Source organism: Sarcophilus harrisii, chromosome 6 (assembly GCF_902635505.1).
Source record: "Sarcophilus harrisii chromosome 6, mSarHar1.11, whole genome shotgun sequence".
In the NCBI taxonomy this organism is placed as follows: domain Eukaryota; kingdom Metazoa; phylum Chordata; class Mammalia; order Dasyuromorphia; family Dasyuridae; genus Sarcophilus; species Sarcophilus harrisii.
In genome coordinates, this window is record NC_045431.1 from 64693611 (window position 1) to 64714401 (window position 20791).

The window sequence follows — 20791 nt, forward strand, 5'->3', positions numbered from 1 at the left end:
CCCTAGAAAGAAGCCCAGAGATCATATAGTCCAAACATATGGACTCATTTTATAGATGAGAAAGTAGGGATCCAAAGGGAAGTTGTGACAGGCCCGGGTCACACTGGGAGAGATTAATCACAAAGACAAGGATTTGAATCCAGATTGCCTGATTCTAAATTCATTACCCTTTTTACAATATCATGCTTCCTTTCTAGACATAAAAATAAGAAGGAATTATCTCTATCTGGGCTCAAGGGGAATTACCAAAAGGAGTATGGAGATAGCTAATGGAATAACATGTATTAAAATTAACAGCAGAGCTCTCTAGGTATAGTCTACTACCACACCTATCAAACAGTATGGTTGACTAAATCACCATAAACAGAGTAGTCTCCAGCAGTCATGTGACTGAATGTGGGAGCCACAAAATTATGATTTATTATCATTAAATGTTTGATATGTTTACCTATTTTATATACCTATATACCCAGGGTTGTGTAAAAATTTCTTGGGTAAAAAGGGATTGTGAGTGAAAAAAAGTTTAAGAAGCCCTGATCAACATCAGATTTTAATTTCAATCTATTTAAAATGTTATGTTTCCTAATGAGGGGCAGCATGGTATAGTGGATAAAGAGCTGACCCTAGATCCAGAAAAACTTGAGTTCAAGTGATAATCATTGTCACTACTTCCTTTTTTCTCACTCTCTTCTTAACTTTGTGCAGTCTTGGCTTTCAATCTCATCTTTCTAATGAAAATACTCTTTCCAAGTTAACAATGATCTTAACTGCCAAATGTAATGGCCTTTTCTCAGTCTTTATTCTTCTTGACTTTCCTTCAGCCTCTGACACTATTGAAAGTCCTTTCTTTTATCCTCCCTCTGTTTTTGGGGACACTCTTTGCTAATTCTTCAAAGTGTCAAACTGATCCTCAATATCTCCTGATGGACCTTTTTCTAGGTAGGGTCTGCCAAACATGTGTGTGTTCCTCAAGGCTTTGTCCTCATGAACCATCTTCTCTTTTCTCTCTCTCTCTCCTATTTTGCTTGGTGATCTCATCAGCTTCCATGGATTCCATTTTCATTTTCATGGAGATGATTCTCAGATCTTAAATCTAACTTCTCTCCTAATCTCTAGTCTCATACTTCCAACTACCTACTTATTAGACATCCCAAACTGGATGTTCCATAGATCAGCAATTCAACATATCTAAAATTGAACCTTTATCTTTCCTCTTAAACTAACTTTGCTCTTACTACCTTCACATTTATTTAAGCTCCCACCCTGCAGGTCATCCTTGACTTCTCATTTTTTCTCACTCTGCTTCCTCTACCTACCAAGTCCTGTTAATTCTACCTTCACAACATCTCTCATACAAGTTCCCTTCTCCTACTTCTCCCACTGTTACCACCCAGGGGCAGACCCTTGTCACCTTGCACTTGGACTACTGAATAGCCTGCTGGTAGATCTTTCTGCTTCAGTTCTCTCATTCCCCTAGTTCCTCTTTCACTCAGCTGTCAAAGGGATCTTTCTAAAGCACAGGTCTGATCATGTCACTCTCTCCCTCACTCAATAAATCTCAAGGACTCCTTATCACCCCTAGGATCAAATATTAAAGTCTTTGTTTATCTTTTAAAGTCCTTCTGTCCAATCCTCTCCCATTTTCCTCTGATTCACATTCTCTGCAATCCAAGGACATTAATCTCCCTGTGGTTCCTTTAACATGACATTCTCACCATCCCTGACTCTTGCCATTTTCAATGGCTGTTCCTATACCATAGAATTCTCTCCCTCCTCACCTCAGCCTTTAGGCTTCCTTCAAGACTCAGTCAAAATCCAAATTTCTACAAGAAGCTTTTCCCAGTCCTCCTTTTTTAAAAATTTTAATAGCTTTTTATTCATAAGTTATACACATGGGTAATTTTACAGCATTGACAATTGCTAAAGCTTTTGTTCCAATTTTTCCCCCAGTCCTCCTTGAAGCTAGTACTAAGATTAACCCCAATCTCTCTTATACATATAGTTGTTTGCCTGTCTCCCATATTTGATTAGGAGGTCCTAGAGGAAAGAGGTTTTTTGTTTGTTTTGTTTGCCTTTTGTTATATCCCTAGCACTTAATAAAGAGTTGCTTATTGTCCTGACTTAACATGATGTTTTAAGACTATAAGAGATGGTATGACCTCGATTAGTAAAGGGAATTTCCTTACCTGGGAATCATAGATTAAGTAGCTATTCCTACATCCTAAAATTTAGAGAAAGTATGGAAGAGGAGATACAAGGCTAACCTTAAAGTAAGAATAACCTGGGCTCAAGTCCTTTTTCTGACACATATTAGTTGTTAGGCGAAGGGGTAAATAGATCATCAATAAAAATTAAAGGATTATAGTGATAAAACTAGAAAAGACATTAGAGGCCATTTAATTCAACTTCTTGATTTTACAGATGAAGAAACTAAGTTAGATGCTTAACTACAGAGGAGTTAAGCATCAAGCAATACATAAGATTTGAGACCAAACTTTCTGACAACAAATTTCAGAGTCTTCCCACTCTGAAGTTACATGGCCTCTCATGTAGGATAAGAGTTAAGCCAACCAAACCTACTTCATGTTTTAGGGGAAAATGAGATATACCAGGAACTCTAATGTAAAGGGCTGAAACTCTTGAGTTGATGCACTGAGATTGGACAACCGAGCACTTAAGGCTAATTATTTATTGGACAATACTATTAGCATATGCTTGGAAAATGGCCCTTCCCACTATTATGTGCTGGCATGAGAATTGGCTTATACAGAGAATTGTAGGAGGGACTAGGGGGTGGAGTAAGACTAGCCAGAGTCACTTTGGGGCAGGAGACGAAGAAGAGAGGTCGTGGAGATCCTGCGTACATCTAATTCACTTCTACCCCTAAAAACCAAGAATAAAGACCAAGGACTTTTGCTTATCCCAACTCTGGCTGATTCTAAGGTATCCAGGGTGCTAATTCAGTCTTCACACTCTAAGACAAAAGATCTTCTAAGAAATATTCGCAAAGCTAATAATTTTGCTTATTTACACTATCTCAAATTCATCGATAAAAAACAAGTCTCATGCTGAAAGATGAACTCAGGGTACTGCCTTGACCTTATTTCGACTTTAAAATCTCCAAGTCAAAGGCCATTCTACTAAAATCTCTAAAGCAAGAGCATAGAAGCAGGAGACAACCCAAATGGACCAGCCTAAAAAATCTTAGGAGTAAGATCAATCTAAATTAAAATTGAAGTTAGAAATGTGAAAGTGATGCAGTTTTAGGCGTATATTTCCTGGCTTATTCCTTGTTCACTCTTGTGCAACTTTTCGTATGTATATTTTAAGGAGAAAATGAAAAGAAATGCTTTCTCAGCAAAATTCCCCCACCACCACCTTCTTCATCTCCCCCAATACTCTAGAACAAACTCAATTCTTTTTCTCTTCTTCAGCTTTCCTTCTTTTAAGGAAGAACTTTGTGCTTAGCAGAACAGACAGAGTTAATTTAAGGAACTATTAAACTCATATTTCAAGGAATGAAATTTGGGAGAAAGAGAGAGGAAAAAGTTACTAAGTCTGAACTACCATTATCCAGACCTAATTTGCTTGTAGGTATATGGCACAACAGATGGAATGTCCAGACCTGGACCTTATTCAGCTTTATTCAGCTGCCTCTGTTAGATCCTGATTTTTATCAGACCTCTTTCTTCAGGTGGGGTCCTGTTAATTGCCCCTTATCACCACTGGTGCCATCCTCCAAAGAAGGCAAACATTAAGTCTGGCAGAAGTTGAAAGAAATCCTCCAGATACAAAAGCTTTGACTGGCACTGCTTGGTGTGCTAATTACTCTCAAACTCTACCTGACTCCATCATAGAAAATAAGTTAACTTTCTCAGATCCATATTCCAGTTATCCAACATTATACAGAGCTGTCCGACAGGTTGCAATGGTGACTAAAGCAGTCCGAGGTACTGATGGGACTCCCGGAGCCTCTGAGTTTACTCCTATGAGGAAAACTAAGGAAACATAATTCATTTTCTCACAGAGTGAGAATTTTGCAGATACTTGTCTATAACTAAAAAGCTTTAGTCTCAAACTAACGGAAGAAAGGAGAGTTTTGCTAAGTTTTATTTCCATCCTCATCAAGGAAAAAACCAACCAAGGGATCAAACTAGAACAAATTTCCTGACACAGAGCCAAGCTTTCCTTGGTGATTCCACAACGGACCAGTGGCTTTTCCCAGAGGTCCCCACTTACCTGGCCATGGGAAGGAAGAGGCGCATAGGTCATGGGCTGATTCATCACTCCTTTCTGCTTCATGAGAAGCATGCGCTTCTGCTCCTCATTCAAGTGTGCCATCTGAGCCTGCAGCTGGGGCTGGGACTGCGGTGGCGGCGCCGGCTGCTGCTGGGGCGCTTGCTGCGGCAAAGGCTGCTGCTGCGGCGGTGGCTGCTGCTGCTGAATGTACGGCATCATCGGGTTTTTGTTGGGATTGGCCATGGGGGGTGTCATCCTCTGACTCAGCTCTGCGTTGAAGTGGGTCAGGGGCTTCGTGTTTCCATAAGTGAGCATACTGGGCTGCTTGTTTAAAGAGTTTGTACCCAAGTTATTTGGCTGCTGATTGATCATATTCATGTGGTTCTGGGGGAGGTAGTTATTCATGGTCGTCTTCTGCAGGTTGTTTGCCATGGCAGGCACTATGGGGTTTTGGTTGTTAAAGGCTTGGGGGTACATCATCGGGCTATTTGGTTTGTCTGCATTGAAGGCTCCTCCATAGGGACTGGATGGGGGCCCCACTGGGGACCAACTCGAAGTCTGACTTGGATGCTGTGGCTGGGGCTGCTGCTGCTGTTGCTGCTGCTGCTGCTTCTGCTGGATAAGTTTAGCTCTTTGCTGCTGCTGGGCAGCCATTTGTTTGAGCTGTTCTGCAGGAGATAAATCCGCACTGGAAACCGCCACAGGACCGGGACCTGAACTGGTCACATTTCCTGCCGCTGGAGTCATGAGATAGCCATTTCCTGGCCTCGATGAAGCTTGGCCGGGAGTGTGAGCTTGGTTGGGAGTTTGGGGGGACTGGACAGCACAGTTTGCTGGTGAGCTGGCAGGATTTGGTGCCGCAGGAGTACTGGAAACAGAAGGGATGCTACTAGCTGTGGAGACATTGGAAAATGGCGGACCAGAAGATGATGGTCTCCCTTGGGGAGATCCCATGGGGACATGGGCAAATGGAGAGTGAGAAGGATCACTCTTTACACTCACGCTCTCTTGAGAGAGAGGTGTCTCTGTGGTCGGCCGAGAGAATTCTGGTTCTTTCTTCTCTTCAAAGTCTTCATTGAATAAGTCCTGTATGTCATCTTCAGGGACGGTGTTGGCCAGCTCATCTATTAACTCCTGCCACTCTTGATCATTGAGGTTAATGTCTGAGAACAACTTGTTCTGATTGGAAAGTGACGTTTCCGAAGTGTCTATGCAGGTGGGGTCATCCAGTGGTTCTTGTTTGAGTTCCTTGTTTTGTAGGATGGCAAAGCTATCCTCAAGGTCACTGCAACCATTCATGGAAAGTTTAATTTCTGGCAGCCTGCCATTCTTACCCAACTCTTCTATGATCCCTGGAGCATGAGCTCCACTGTTGGGCAAGGGTAAAGAAGGCTTCATGTCCAGCTGGTGAAGAGGAGAAGCAGAAGGCAAAGGCATATTGTTGGGCAGATTACTAATAGTGTCCATTGCTGCAGGAATGTCCTTCCGGATCCTCTTGCTTGTTGGGGAAAAGTTCCCATCGCACGCGCCATTCTGCTGCTCTCCATTAAGGGGGGACCGGGCTCCTTCCAACTTCCTTTTCACAGTCTCTTGTAGCTAGAAGAAAAAAAAAACACATATAAGAGAGAAAGACTAAGTCATCGGTTATAGCTTTGAATTTTATTATTATAGCATCACTAGGATCAGAGCTTCAAACTTCCTCTTCCCAGAATCCCTTACATGGATTAGAAATCATAGAAACTCTACTACTACATTCTTAAATCAGCACCAGATTACTATTGGGTTCTAAGAGCAAAGAAGGCCATACCTTGCAGGGAACCCAACACCACATATCAGCTCTGTTTTTAGAATTAAGGAAGCAGAAAACAAATCATAGATTTTGGGGGGGTGAGTGGGAGTTAAGGGCAGTGCTTTAGCAAAGAATAAGTCATCTGTTGTTATTGTCAAAACTGATGCTAGGCATAAGACTTGGAGGTGGATTAATCATCTTGGAAGGGAAGATTCAGTTATGTCTCAAAAACATTAAGACTGTCACATTTTAATTGAGAATATTCAAGGATGCGATATTTTGAAGAATCCAATAAAAAGAGCTCTCTAAGTCTTGCACTGAAATACCATCCAATGTTAATAACACACAAATCAGAGAAAGCATGTCAAAGAATGAGTAAGGGCTTCAAAAATGACTGTCCAGCATGCTTCTTCTCTTGAGAATAAAATTTGCCAGTAGCAGTTTAAAAGTAAAATAGAAGAAACAGTAGATGCTTAATATATATTTTTCATTCATTCATTTATTCATTCCACAGAGATGAAGAATCAAGTGTTGTAGAAGAGAGAACACATTAGATATACAATCCAACTCCAATTCCCCAAGGTCAATTAAATTAGCTAGAACCCTAGCAACAAATGAGGGAATGATCCCATAAACTTGACATTTATTCACTGGAGTTTCACTGTCTCATTGAAATGGGAAGATCTTGAACAGGATCCAAATGGAAAATAAGCCTAATTTAAGAAAAGTCAAATGGAATTCAAATGCTTTAATTTGGAGAAAAGTAAGCTGAGAGAAGACTATAAATATACACATTATCACCACATGAAAGATGCCCATCATTCATCACTCATGTTCGCAGAGGTTAGAAAGGGGAGCTGAAATTTCAATAAGGAGAACTGAGACCAGCCACAACAAAGAAATCAAGATCATAAATTTAGATCTGGAAGACATTATAAAGATCATCTAGTCCAATAACTCCATTTTGCAGATAAGAAAACTGAGTCAAAAAAATTAAGTGATTCACTCAAAGTCAGACAACTAATGAGTAGCAGATCCTAATTTTGATCCAGATTTTGTGATTTCAAATCTAAGACTCTTTCCTCTTCATCACAAATCAGGCTAGGACACAGAATCAGTATCTTTCAGAGTTGGTACTTAACAAATTATAGGATTTTTTCCCCATTAGAAAGAATTTCATTAGCCATCCACTGAGTCCTATCCATAAGGCACAACAAAATATCTGGCAAATGGACTCCAGTCTTTGATTGAAAACTTCCAATGAGGGGGACCCCATTACCTCCCAAGGCAGTCCATTCCCTAATTGTTAGGAAGAGTTGTTGAATTGAAATCATAATTAAATTGAGATAAACAAGCTGGCAAAAGAGGTTAGAGAATATTCTTCTTTAGAGAGCTTTAAATATTCATTTAAAAAGAATGAATTAGATACATCCTGGTTAGAAGTGTATGGTATATCACATATCCTAAGTCCTTTTCAATTTCACCAATTTAGTAAACTACATTGTTATAACTATATACTAAATGATAACACGCACAAGTCTTCCATGATCCAGTATGACAACTTTTGCCTCACTAGAAGTGTCAGGGATTTGACAAATTGGAACCAAGAGAGGACATGTAGAGCTAGTGAGTATTACAATAGCTTTGCTCCCTGTTGTTAGAAGACATATACAGGGAAAGAATATAGGGAGGAATAAGGCAGAAGAAGCCCTGGTAGCCAAACCTGCCAGTTAGTACCTAAGTATACACTATTTTGTTCTAAGTGAATGGCGTTCCTTATGTATCCAACAGAACATAAAAGCTAGGTTCTTTCTGGTACCTTGCTATTAAGAGTCTATCATTTGACACCCAGAAATGTGGAAGCCGCAAAATAAATCTGATGTTTAGGAAGAATAATTCTAGGTATGAGAGTATACAAGAATGCTACTTATTAGAAAGAGAATCACAGATTCACCGAGTTAGAAGTGACTTACAAGACCATTTAGTTTCTTCTATACCTAAACAAGAATCCCCAGTACCATCCCTTTGTCATGGGATCATCTAGTCTTCTTGAAGACTTCTATTGCAGATTTCTGGGAAAGATGGCTGCTTGCAAGTACACTATCCAGATTCTACATTTATCTATTTCAGAAAAAAAAAACCCTGAAATTTTATGCTAAGGTACATTTATCTATTTCAGAAAAAAATCTCTGAAGTTTTATACTAAGCCAAATATGTGATAACAAAATATAATGAGAAAATAGAGTAAGATTTTTTTTAAACAACAGAAATACACAACAAATTCAATTATAAATCCATGAGAAACAAGATTTTTTTCCTTTGCCAGTAAAGATAGTGACAATGCAGAAGCCTCCCGATGTGATTAGAAATGGACTGGCAACATCAGTAGCCAATGAAAATTACAACACAGCTAAAGGAAAACTCCAAGGTAGTCAGAAAGTTCCAGGGAGGAGTCCTTGGAAAGCCCAGAGAATCCCAATAGGCAGTGACCAGCATGGTGCTAATGCCACAAAAATTAGATCAAGGACATCCCAGGTAGGAAATGCCAAGAGATACCTAATGATCCAGAACTCTGACTTTTAAAGATCCAGAGAGTGATGGGAGAGGTACAGGAGGACCCAGGGCAAGAGCAAGTACTCTCTAAAGCACAGCAGAGGACAGAGCCTGGCCCTGGAATGGCGCCCCAATGCAGGAACTCAAGTTGGAGAGATGAGGAAATCAAGCACCAACCAATATAAAAAATTATTGTGTATTTAGTGATCCCCCAAAGAAGAAAATTCCTCTGGAACAACTATAGGCAGAGAGTGAAAGGAAAAATTGGTTTACTATGAGGACCACAGGAATACTTAGAATAAAAGAAGGAAGAGATTAAAAAAATATGGAATGAAACCCTTGGAGAAAAGAATTGGGAGGAGAATAAATAGTTTAGAAGAGAGAGTGGTAAGAGCTTACCCAGACAACGAGCCTCCTAAAAACTAGAACAGACCAAATAGAAGGCAATGACTCCCATGTGCAAACAAGAAACATTAAAAATAAATCAAAAGATGAAAAGAAGAAAAGGTAAAGATATTTGATATTTTTTTTTTAAATGACTTGGGGGGAAAAAAGTCAGAAAGGAATTATTTCAAAATTTCTAAAAGTCATGATTTTTAAAAAGATGCCTGTATACTATATTTCAAATAGTCATCAATAAAAATTGCCAAGTCCTATTAGAACTAAAAGGTGAGGTGAATTTAGAAAGAATTCATTGATCATTTCCTGAAAGGAACTCTAAAAAGTCCCAGATGTCACATTCCAAATCCAGAGAAAAAAAATACTGAGAACATTCAGAAAGAAACAGTTGAAGAACTAAAGTAACATAATATCACACAACACAGCACTATGAATGAGAACATGGAATACAATATTCCAAAAGGCAAAAGATACAGGTTTACAATCAAAGAATAACTTTGAAAAAAATTTACTGGGGGGAAAATGGATTTTTAATTGCATAAAAGATTTATTTTACTATAAGAATCAAAAGAAAGCTAGAAAAGTAAATTTATCTGAACTTCTGAAGGGGGGTGCAAATGATGATATAGTACTGATGTTCTAATGGGGAGAAGAAAAGAGTATCTTTTCAGAAGCTTAAAATCTTCAAAAGGTATTGAAAGAGTTAATAAGGAAAACAGTTCCTGGGGAATGGATCATTTCTGTTCTGAGGGTTTTGAAGAATGTAGGAGAGGAAGGGTAAAAGGAATTTCTTAGGGTAAAATAGGGAAAGTAGTGGGTAGAACTTGCTATTTCTAATAATCGGAGTGTGTGAAAAAAATATTCAAATATGAAGGAAGGGGTGGGAGGAGTGAAGATCAGATAAATCTCACTCATCTTAAATGAACAAAGAAAGGTTGAACATACAAACAGTTTGGTGTAGAAATATATAAAACTTGATAGTGGGACAAGGGATAAGTTTGTGGGTGGGATGAGGTTAAGAGGAAGGATAATATTAGAGAAGGGACAGATACAAGTACAACAGCAGCTCTCCCATTGACTTTCTGTTTTGAGAACAAAGGATTCCAAAATCACGGATTTATATCTAAAAGACACCTAGGAAGTCATCTATGATCCAGGATGCAAAAGCATGAAACTCTTCTCTGATTGTCCCAAGGATTAAATTCCCAGCTGATACAAACATTCAAGGACAATCAAAATATTTTCCATTTCTTCAAAAAGAAAACAGATGCAACAATAACATCCCTCTTTCACTGGTTGTAAAATGCTATTTTTCTAAGAATCTTGCTAAATGTTCTTTATTATGAACAACAACAAAAACTGTTTTCTTGATTAAAATTCCAGGTCCAACTGTATAACTGTGAGAATTATCTTTTGTTTAAAAATTAGCGGGCTTTGGAGAAAATAGATTGCCCATGATTCTTCCAACCCGAGTTGGAATTAGTTCTTACTCTAGATGGGCTTACATGGAGATTTAAGTTCATGAGATCATATATATGGACTTGCCCAAATTCACACAGCTGATTAAGAAGAGTCAGCAAATCATTTAAACTTTCTTAGCCTCAGTTTACTCTGTTGTAAGGGTTTGGAATGGATTGCCTCTTAAGTTTCTTCTAGTTCTAAATCTATGATTTTACATAATAGCAAAATGAAGATTTGTACCTAGGGTCTCTGGGGATCATATGATGTTCTTTCTCTTTAAACCTGATGCTTTTCTAATTGTTGAAGATACAATCAAGGAACTGGTTTTAGCAAGCCACCTAAATGATATCTTAGAAAATTTAGATTTTGAAGGAATACATATGTGAGTAGCTGATGTTTTTCTTCTACTTTTGAATTCTGACTTCACAAAGTCGTGTGTGTGTGTGTGTGTGTGTGTGTGTGTGTGTGTATTCATCCAATGTTTCCACATCTCAGGTTCCTAGGTTACTCCCAGCCTCTTCACACATCAATGAATATGCTATTTTTTTAAGGGTATCAAAAGATTCTTCACATATTTTCTGTTTCTGCCATCATCTTCTGGCTCTACTTTGGCTATGAGAAAATCAGGGAGTCAGGAGTTCAGTTTGCTCTTTTTTCTTCTCTAGGGAGGTGAAATAATATTTCAGAAGCACCCCATATCTATCTTACACAAACATGCAGCTGAGCAAGCTTCAGAACAGGCAGACTAACTACTACCAGGGAGAAATCCTTCCTTGCCCACACAAAGCTTAAAGTGACCCAGCTCACAGAACCAGGTACCCCATCTTCTCTGCCAGCAAAGAACAGAAACTTCTTAGCATCATGTGCTCTGGTGTGGAAAAACTGCAGAGTCTCTTACTGAACATTTGCCTCCTTTTTTCTGTATCACAGTTATTACATATAAATGTTTTCCCCCATTAAAAAAATATTCTGGTGCTAGAAACTGAAGTGAGCGGCTTATCCTTTTGCCTATGAAAACACACGTAGTTATCATGTGATGGTTTCTCCAAAGAAGCGATTTCTTTTTCATAATGGCTTTATTCAGAGGCTCTCTTCTTAGTTTCCTGAAAAAGTCTGGTGGTCTGGAAGTAGTAGGAGCAGTAGCAGCAATGGTAGAAGTAGTAATACAGTAATACCCTACAGCTGGGTAGCAGTTTTAATGTGGGCAACAGTGGACTGAGCATGAACCTAGAGTTAAAAATGTTAAGATTCACAAGATATTTTTTTGTGTGAAGTAAAAGAAAGGAAACTTTTCACTCATAGGGCAGGAAATTATTTAGCCAAGGACAACCAACATATCAGTTGATTAATCAACAAGCACTTTTTATGTACCAGATATTATGCTAGAACTTGGAGATAAAAAGACCAAAAAAAAAAATGAAACTCTATCTATTCTTGAGGAAGCTTTTTTTAAAAATCAGAGAAGAAACATGCACATAATGCAGTACATATAAAATAAATACAAGTTGTTTTAATGTTTTCTGGAGGTAGGGAGGAGGAATATGGCAGCTGGATGATCAAGAAAACCATAATCACATAGAAGGAAGCACTTGAACAGATTTTGAAGGAAGCAGTCCTTGGATTTCATATTTTGGATTCAAGGATTGGCATCCATCATGAGATAACCCCATGTTTTTGCTTCCATGTAGATGAGTTTGTGCCAGAGTTGATGGCCTTAAGAGTGGGCAGCACACACTTAGTAGGAAAAGTGGATCTCTTAGTTTAAAGGACCTGCTTAAAAAGAAGCATATTTTTTTAGTCCATTTCAGGAAGTGGTAACAAGTCTTATAGCCTTGTCTCAGATGTGAATAGTATCCCTGAGGTGGGGTAGCTACTCCAAATTTAGGAATCATTGGTTACTGGATATAGAGGGAGGATCCAATTTCATTTCTTACTGCTGTACCACAACTTAGAGGCTTATTAGACCCCAAGTGCTCTATAGCCTCCAGTGACAAGGGATATATATTAACCCCAATATTAGGTTTATTTTCATATCCCTACTCCTTAGTATACTGTTGTGAATATTTCATTATTGCTGTTTCGTTATTTCAGTCATGTCTGAATCTTCATGACCCCATTTTGAGGGATTTTCATGGAAAAAATATTGGGATGATTTGCTATTTCCTTCTCCAGATCACTTGACATATAAGAAACTGATGCAAATAGGGTGAAATGACTTTCCCAAGTTCACATGGCTAGTAAGTATCTGAAGTCATATTTGAACTTATGAAGATGAGTCTTCCTGTTTCCAAACCCAATACTCCATTCACTGGGCCACTTAGCTGCCTTGTCTTGCATATTCTTAATAAACGTTTGTTGGATTTGATTAAGTTTTGTAAGAGTTATACTGCACCACAATGATAAGTTCAGGCTCTTCTTCTTTTGTACAGACTACCTTCTAAAAATGCCATTTCCAAAAATGGGGGAACAAATTTTTATTTCCATCTGTAACATCAACCAAAGTAACCTAGTCAGTTGCTGTCATTGATTTTTAATAATAGGTCACAGATCTACACTTGGGAGACACATTAAAGATAACCTTATCCAATGTCTTCATTTTACAGAAAAGAGAATGAAGATTAAAGAGATTAAGAGACATGTTTATGACCACACATATATAGATAAGTAGCAGAGTCAGAATTCAAATCCAGAACTCTTTTTTTCTCCATCACCTGGGTGCTTGGTTTTTTGTTTTAGTTTAAGTTTATTTTAATTTTTTTTTTAAAATCTTCTTCCTTTGCCCCTGTGTGTGTAAGCCCCACAATGGCAAGAGGCCCTTCACCATTCTCTGGGATTAGTGACTTCTTGTTTATTTAGCCACCACTAGGATGTGGGGGGGTATGTTTCATGTATTTATTTTATCTGTGGGCTTCCTGATCCAGAACACTGAATTATTATATGCTTACTGTACACTTCGTACTCTGCTAAGTACCAGGGCTATAAAAAAAGGCAAAAGATAATCCTGCTTTCAAAACTCATAATCTAAAATTCATAGTCTAATGTGGCAACAGTAGACAGTGTGAAACTGGAGTTAGGAAGATTCATCTTCCCAAGTTCAAGTCTGGTCCCAGACATTTACTAGCTATGAGATCAAATTCTGTTTGCCTCACTTTTCTCACCTGTAAAATGGTCTAGACATAAAGGAATAAAGTTACTTTAGTATCTTTACCAAGAAAACCCCAAATGAGGTCATGAAGAGTCTGACATGATGGAAAAATAAAGTGGGAAAGGAAGCATATAAATGATTATGTACAAATGATTTCCTGTGACATACAGGGAAAACTGGAGATAATTAGCAGAAAAAGACACCAGAAACAAGGGGATCAGGAAGGTGAGATTGAAGGAAGTCAGGGAAGCTAGGAGGCTGAGATGAGGAAAGAGTATGCAAAGATTGGAGACTAGCCAGAAAATAATGCCATACTCAAGAGATGGAGTGTCTTGTTCAAGGAACACCAAGGAAGCCAGTGTCATGTGATAGAATTACATAGTATCTCCAGTGATGTCTGGTAATACTTTAGGGCTATCTCTAAGAAGCAGGATTGGGGATCATTGTTTTAGACCACGATTTTTCAAACTAGAAACCACAGTTTGGAAACTATGGGAAAGTTTGCAAGGGTTTTGGGGTTACTTTGAAAGGGGACTTAGGTTTTTGGCAATTTTGTGAAGTTGCTCTTTTGAAAACATGTATTTTAAGCTTATATGAAGATGGGCACTGTATTAATATCAAAGTAAACACCAAATTAGGATTAATCTTGGAAGAATCTGAACTGCAAGTAACCCAGAGGGTAATGGAAAACCACATGGTAGAAATAAGACTTTGATGAGAATAGCACAGTAGGAGAATTTGGAACAGATAAGATCAACAGTAATGGCAGGACTATCCACACTGATGAAGTCAGGATTTCAAAGAAATATTAAAGAAAGGATAAAGATATCATAGGGAAAGCATTGGTGGCAGTAATTATTTTTCCTTTGCCTACTTATGAAGTTCTTTAATCAGATCATGACAAACACAAATACAAAATTTTGTACCTGTAGATGATAGTTTGGAGGCTGTTAAGTGGCACAATAGATAGAGTGCTGGGCCTGGAGTCAGGAATTCAAATCTAGCTCCAGACTCTTACTAGTTTTGTGATGTTGGGTAAATCACTTAACCCTGTTTGCCTCAGTTTCCTTATCTTTAAAATGAGCTGGAGAAGGAAATGGCAAACCACTCCAGTATCTCTGCCAAGAAAACCCCATAAATAAATTCACACACGAATGAAAAATGACTCAACAACAAGGCTATCTCATTCCTGAATCCAGGTACTTCCTTTCCTCTTGTGTCATAACATCTTTATCTTTATTTTATCTTAATATCTTTATCTTCAATCTGTGATAGTGTTTTTATTCCCCCCTCTAATCAATGAGACACAGGGTAACATGGGAACAGAGGATTGGTCTCAAAGTCAAGAGGATCTGGATTGAGACCTGTCTCCAATACATACTGGACAAATGACTTGGACTTTCACTGCTCTAGAGGACTCTGGGAGACTAAAATTTGCAGAGAAGGTACCAACCTGCATTGGTGGAGGAGAGTCCCTCATTCGGAAAAACTAAGCCAGTTTCTTCCCTCTCTATAATGAATAACATCAAAAGTAAGCAGTCCACATACTTCCATCTGTTGTTAGGGCTGTTCTTCATAACCCCATTGGGGTCTCCTTAGGCTCTTTCTCCAGAATGGTTATTAATATTTCAGACTCTATATGTGTAACCCCTAGAAGAAGAGGAGCTCCTTGAGGGAAAGGAACTATTTTTAATTTGTTTTTTTATTGATGGCACTCAGCACTCTGCTTTACAAATTATGGGTACTTAAATATTTGTTCAATGGCTGAATTACAAAGGTAACTCCAAGGCTTTCACCAGGAAAACCTGTACTAAGGCTGGTGGACAGAGGGACATCTGATAAATTACAACCTTCGGGTCACTAAGCATGGAACTCTCAGGAATAATAAGAAACCATTGCTTTCCTAATTTAAAAAAAATTACATACACACACGTATCTCTATCTATAAATAGAGATAGATAGAAATATCTTTTGCTGTAAGTCTAAATTTCTCCTTCTATCTTTACCTCCTTTTCTTCTCAGACAGCCATGTTATATAATGAAGAATTTCCTAATTTTATAAAAATATTTTTATAAAGAAATCTACCCTTGTCTCTATACTCACACAAAACAAGGGCAAAAGCACTACATTCACAATGAAAGCATTTCCTAAAAAATCTTATCTCACCATTCTCTTTAAGAAGCTTGCATTCTATTGGATGAGATAAAATATGATAGATAAGGTTACTGGAAAATAGGGAAATTACTAAGAACTAGGGACCACAGAAGGCTTCCCATAAGAGGTGGTATCTGAACTGGGACCTGAAGGAAGCAAAGAAACCCCCCAAGTAGAAATCATTCCAGGCTGGGGGAACAGCACAAAGGCATAATGTCTGGAAACTGAATGTAAAGTTCAGGGGAAAAGTAAATAGGCCTGTTTGGCAGGAATTTGGGATTACTTAAAAGTTATTAATGTGGATTCTTCTTAAAAGTAAACCTGGGAACTGATTATGAAAGGTTTTAAATGCCAGACAGAGAAAGATATATTTTCCCCCCATTTAGTTATTTGTGAAAGATGAGATTCACTAAAATTTTGTTCTTTCTGATATAAGATTCAAGTTGAAAATCTATTCTCCAATTTATAGATGTAGATATGGGTGATTATCACTGTTTCTAATGCTTTACAATCATTTAAAATTAGATACACATGTAGAGATGCACTCCCTGGCACCCCTGGGACATGTGCAGGTGATGGTGTGAGAGGGTGGTCACTTAGTCATTTCAAATTTCTCATTCTTTGTAAAGAAGCATATGGTGCATGGAATCATTGGAAGGGATTGGCAAAACCATCTAATCCAATTCATTCATTTTTACAGATGGAGAAACTGAGGCCTGGGAAGTACACAAGCCAGTAAATAGCAATAAAAATGCAAAATTTTGACTCTTTTGATTATACCACACTGCCTCTCGTGGAAGTTATTACAAGTTAGGATAAGCAGTCTGTTCTAAATCTCTATGGCTGCCAGTTTACAAGGACGACTTATCCCTCTGAAGTTGCATTTCCCCAAACTGCCAGTCACTGAAATGTACAGCACTTAAAGTCCCTACATTCATCAAATACAGTTAGTCTGGCTTAGAAATCCGCTGAGGACATTTGAGTCACCAGTGCCGTGACAATATAAGGAGAACTAGCTCGTGTCTTTGAGTCAGATCTTCCTGATTCACAGAAAATCACTGTGATGCTCTACAAAGAGAGATGTTGTTCTGGAAAATGAGCATGTGTTGAGGAGCGATGATAGCTGTAGCCCTGGAAACTTCAGGAGGTGGCAGATGCATGGCTCACTCTGGTAGCTTCCTCCCCTGGAATATTTTGTAGAAAATGCCTGTCTGAATCTTTTTTGTGGATACAAAATCCTACTAGTAGCTTCACAATGAATTGCTCCTGCATCATCATCATCATCCAAAAAAATTACCTTTATATGTGGGAGCAATGACGATTTCTAAAATCTGCATTCTCTGATGCGGACAGCAGAAGCTGATGTGTGGGATTATTGTAGCTTACAAAGGCCCCCACAAAGGCATTAGAACTCTGATCAATGCAAGGGAAGAGTGTGGCTTCAGGTAACTATGAACTACAGGCATGGATACAACCATACACTGTCCGAAGGGTTTAACATGTTGATTTGGTTTGTAATTGTCACTGATCTTCATTGCTACAAATGAGAATTCTATTCTACTTGCTTTCACGAGTGAAAGGTCAGATAGGGAGAATTATTTGGAAATGAAGTGGATTGGGAAAAAAAGCTCATCTTACTTATTATACATGTACATACATGTGGTTTACAGGATTCACAGGCATGGTGTGTGTCCTTTGTCAATATTTTTCCTAACAGAATTTTCTGTTAGAGGTATAAATTGAGATATTGAATGTGAAAACAGTTCTGGATTTGGAGAAGGCAGATGAATTTGAATCCTATTACTGCATTGTATGACTATGGCCAAATCATTTAACCTGGGGGGGGGTCTCATTTTCCAGAAAAACTCTAAGGTCCCTGCTAGCTTTAAATTTATTATTCTATTGCAAATGTTTAACATATATTGGATCACTTGCCATCTAGGGGAGGGAGTGAGAGGACAAGAGGGAAAAAATTAGAAAATTACAAAGTTTTGTAGGAGTGAATGCTGAAAATTATCCATGTATGTATTTTGAAAATAAAATAATTTAAAAAATAAATTTATTATTCTAATGAAAAAGGATTTTTTTGGAGAGGGATAGTTAAAGAAAGCTATAGGATGAGAAAAGGAGGAAAAATAGATAGATAAATAAAATAAACTGATCCTATGTACATCAAATCCAGATGGAGGATTCCCCTACAATACCTACCAAACTATTATGTGGATCTATTCTAAACATCAGGTTTCCATCTTGTTTATTTGAAGGGAGAAAGAAGGTGGGAAAAGAAATACTTCAGGGAGGTTGAGTCCATTCCTCTCCCTTGGGTGCAAATCAAGAGCATTCTGATTTCAGTGTTTACTGCAAATGTTCCATCCTTTCCATGAGAAACCCTCATTTCCATTTCCAACCCCTTGCAGGAGGCTGTTTCAGTGAATAACACTTCAGGCTTGCCCCAGCCCTGAGGATGCAAGCAGCCCTGGAGCACCAGGCCCTGACATTGCTTTTGAATCAAATCCCAGCATGCTCTCTCTCCCTTTTGGAAAACAAAAATATTGAAATAAGATCTTCTCATCTAGAAAAAAAAAAAAGCTTCCCATTTCTCTTGGAGGACAGCTCCTACATGTGATCTGCAGTTTGCATAAAGCAAGGACTCGCCAGCAACAGAGAGCCTCCTACCTCCGGGAAAAAAAGAACTTCTCGACACAAAAATCAAATCAAATCAAATAAAAACGCTCTCTAAGCTAGCAGGACATTATTCTTCCTTCTAGACAATGCCTGACTCCCTGGGCTCAGTTTCACAGAGTGTTCTTAACCCAAAGCAGAAAAGCATTAGGCAGAGGGAATGGGGGGCTCCGATTATGTGTACGTCTTTAGAATAACTTTGTTCATCAAATGGAGAAAGAGGGGAACTTCCGACTTCTCCTCCAGCGAGGGTGGCCAGCCCCCTGGACGAGGCCCTTCCCCGACGCGGGCAGCCCCACGGCCGACTCCACCTCCCCGGATGTTTTCAGCACCACACGTATCCCCAGCACAATGCACCCCAGCCATAAACAACAGAGCCCTGGAAGCCGGTGGCGGCGGGAGAAGCTTTCATCTGCCAGGAGGAGCATCTTGGCTCCATCACACCAGCAGCAATTCATTTTTTTCTCCTCCTCCAAAGAAATTAGACCCAGGTTCTGTTGTTATAGCAACAGTCAGAGCCACTTACGCAGGCCCAGCCCTACCAACTCCCTCTGACTCCGGCGGGCAGCGATTGCAATTATGGCTGGCATGGGGAAGTGACCAAGGGAGGCTGCCGTCTGTTTAGCCCCGTATTAGCCTTTGAAAAAGGGAAGAGAAAAGACCAAGCTGAAATGATTTGTTTCCAAACTCGCAGTCAAAAGCAAACTGCTTAGACTTTATTGCCTGGAACTGAGCCCCCCCACCCCAAGCCTTGATATTTGACAATCAAATGATCCGTTCTAGAAGGGGGGGGGGGGCTCCTAGTACTCATGGTACAGAGTGGAAAGGATAACACTGGGGTTTTTTTATGTTGTTAACATGGCAGTAGCCTTTTCAGTCCAGGTATCACATGGGAAGAATGACAATGAAAGCAGTTCCCGGAACTCTCAGTTTGAAAACCTTTGGAAAAGGTGGCGGTTGCTCAGTTCTCTGGCTTTTTAAAAATGCTTTTTTGGTCTCACTTGGGATTTTATCAGGGTGGGGAACTCCACATATGGAATTTTCCTTCAGCAATACAGCTCAGCCATTTGTTTTATTTATAAGATGCATTTGTGATTTTTATAATATATAATCTTGGAGAGTTACCTAGAGAACTGAGAGGTTGACTTATTTGCCCATGATCACATGGTGCTAAAAACAAGACTTGAATCCAATTCTTCCCGATTGTAAAACTGGCTTCTAGCTCCTCTATTTTATTTCCCCAAGGAGTACACAATCCCCCAATCTGAAACTCTGACTTCAACCCTTAACCCATGAAAACAAACAAACAAAAAAAACCCCAAATATTTCCCTGGTTAAAAAAAAAAAAAAAAAACTCATCTAATTATAATGCAGACCCTTGAGGCAATTTGAAGAATAAGAACAATTTAATAGTTCCTCCTCCCCCCAATCTGACAGGCATACAAGCACACAGACATTAGAAAAACACAAGATGATAAAATAAATGAAATTGGCACTCGCTCTCTGCTCACCTGCTATAAATGTTTACAAATCCTACAAAATGCCTTCAGAGTGCTAGGCCCTCAATAAATATTGGTTGAACAAATGCTCTGGGCAAATGGAAGAACACTTATTTGTCATGCTGATTTTAAATTTCTTAATGATGCAGACAGTTATAACTAGGAGTGGGCTACAGTCAGTCAGAACCAGCATGTAAGAAAGAGCCAATTGTTAAATTTTTTAGCCCAATTGTTCTGTTGATTTTCTCCTGTGTTAATAATGCAGACTGAAATTAATAGTGTGTATGCATACATCCTTCTCTCTCTCTCGTTCTCCAGAGCCAGATTGTTAAACATTTACCAGCTCACTCCTGGTTATGTCTGATGGGGAAAAAAAAGTAAAAAATATTGGGGAATGACTAATATCACACCAGTTCAGTTAGTAGTATTTCTACTATACCATGCTGCCTCACTTATTGGCTAAAAAAAATAATCTTGGCAACTCAAAGGGGATAAGTTTCAGTTAACTAGACAATTCATTTATGTGAATACTTCATTCCCTAAAGACACTGAACAAATAAGGTGTTTCTGTCTTTCATTTTTTGTTGACATCTCAACTCGATTTCCTTGCAAGAACCCTATTGGGAAGCATATAAATGTCAGCTATTATTATTATTACTTTAAAACCCCAATACTTGCCCTCTCTCTTTAAGGAAAGGTTCAAAATAGGATAGTTCATCTTTGAATAATTATGAGAAATCATACTGTTTATTTACTGGCTAGTATAGGTTGCATGGAAGAGTTGATTTAAAGGGCAGTATGATAAAACTCGACAGATTTCTACTTTCTTCACAGTGGGGCTTCATTATTCTGTTTGAAGTAAAGTCCCA

General features: G+C 38.7%; 1 protein-coding gene across 1 annotated transcript in view; it reads right to left on the reverse strand.

Annotated features, from left to right (window-relative positions):
• The window catches only part of MAML3 (mastermind like transcriptional coactivator 3), a 527579-nt gene that overhangs the window by 208178 nt on the left and 298610 nt on the right, over positions 1-20791 (reverse strand). Inside the window, exon 2 of the mRNA XM_003773185.4 lies at positions 4240-5835. Within this exon, the coding sequence (XP_003773233.3) occupies positions 4240-5835 (1596 nt within the window). The remainder of the gene's footprint in view (positions 1-4239; positions 5836-20791) is intronic.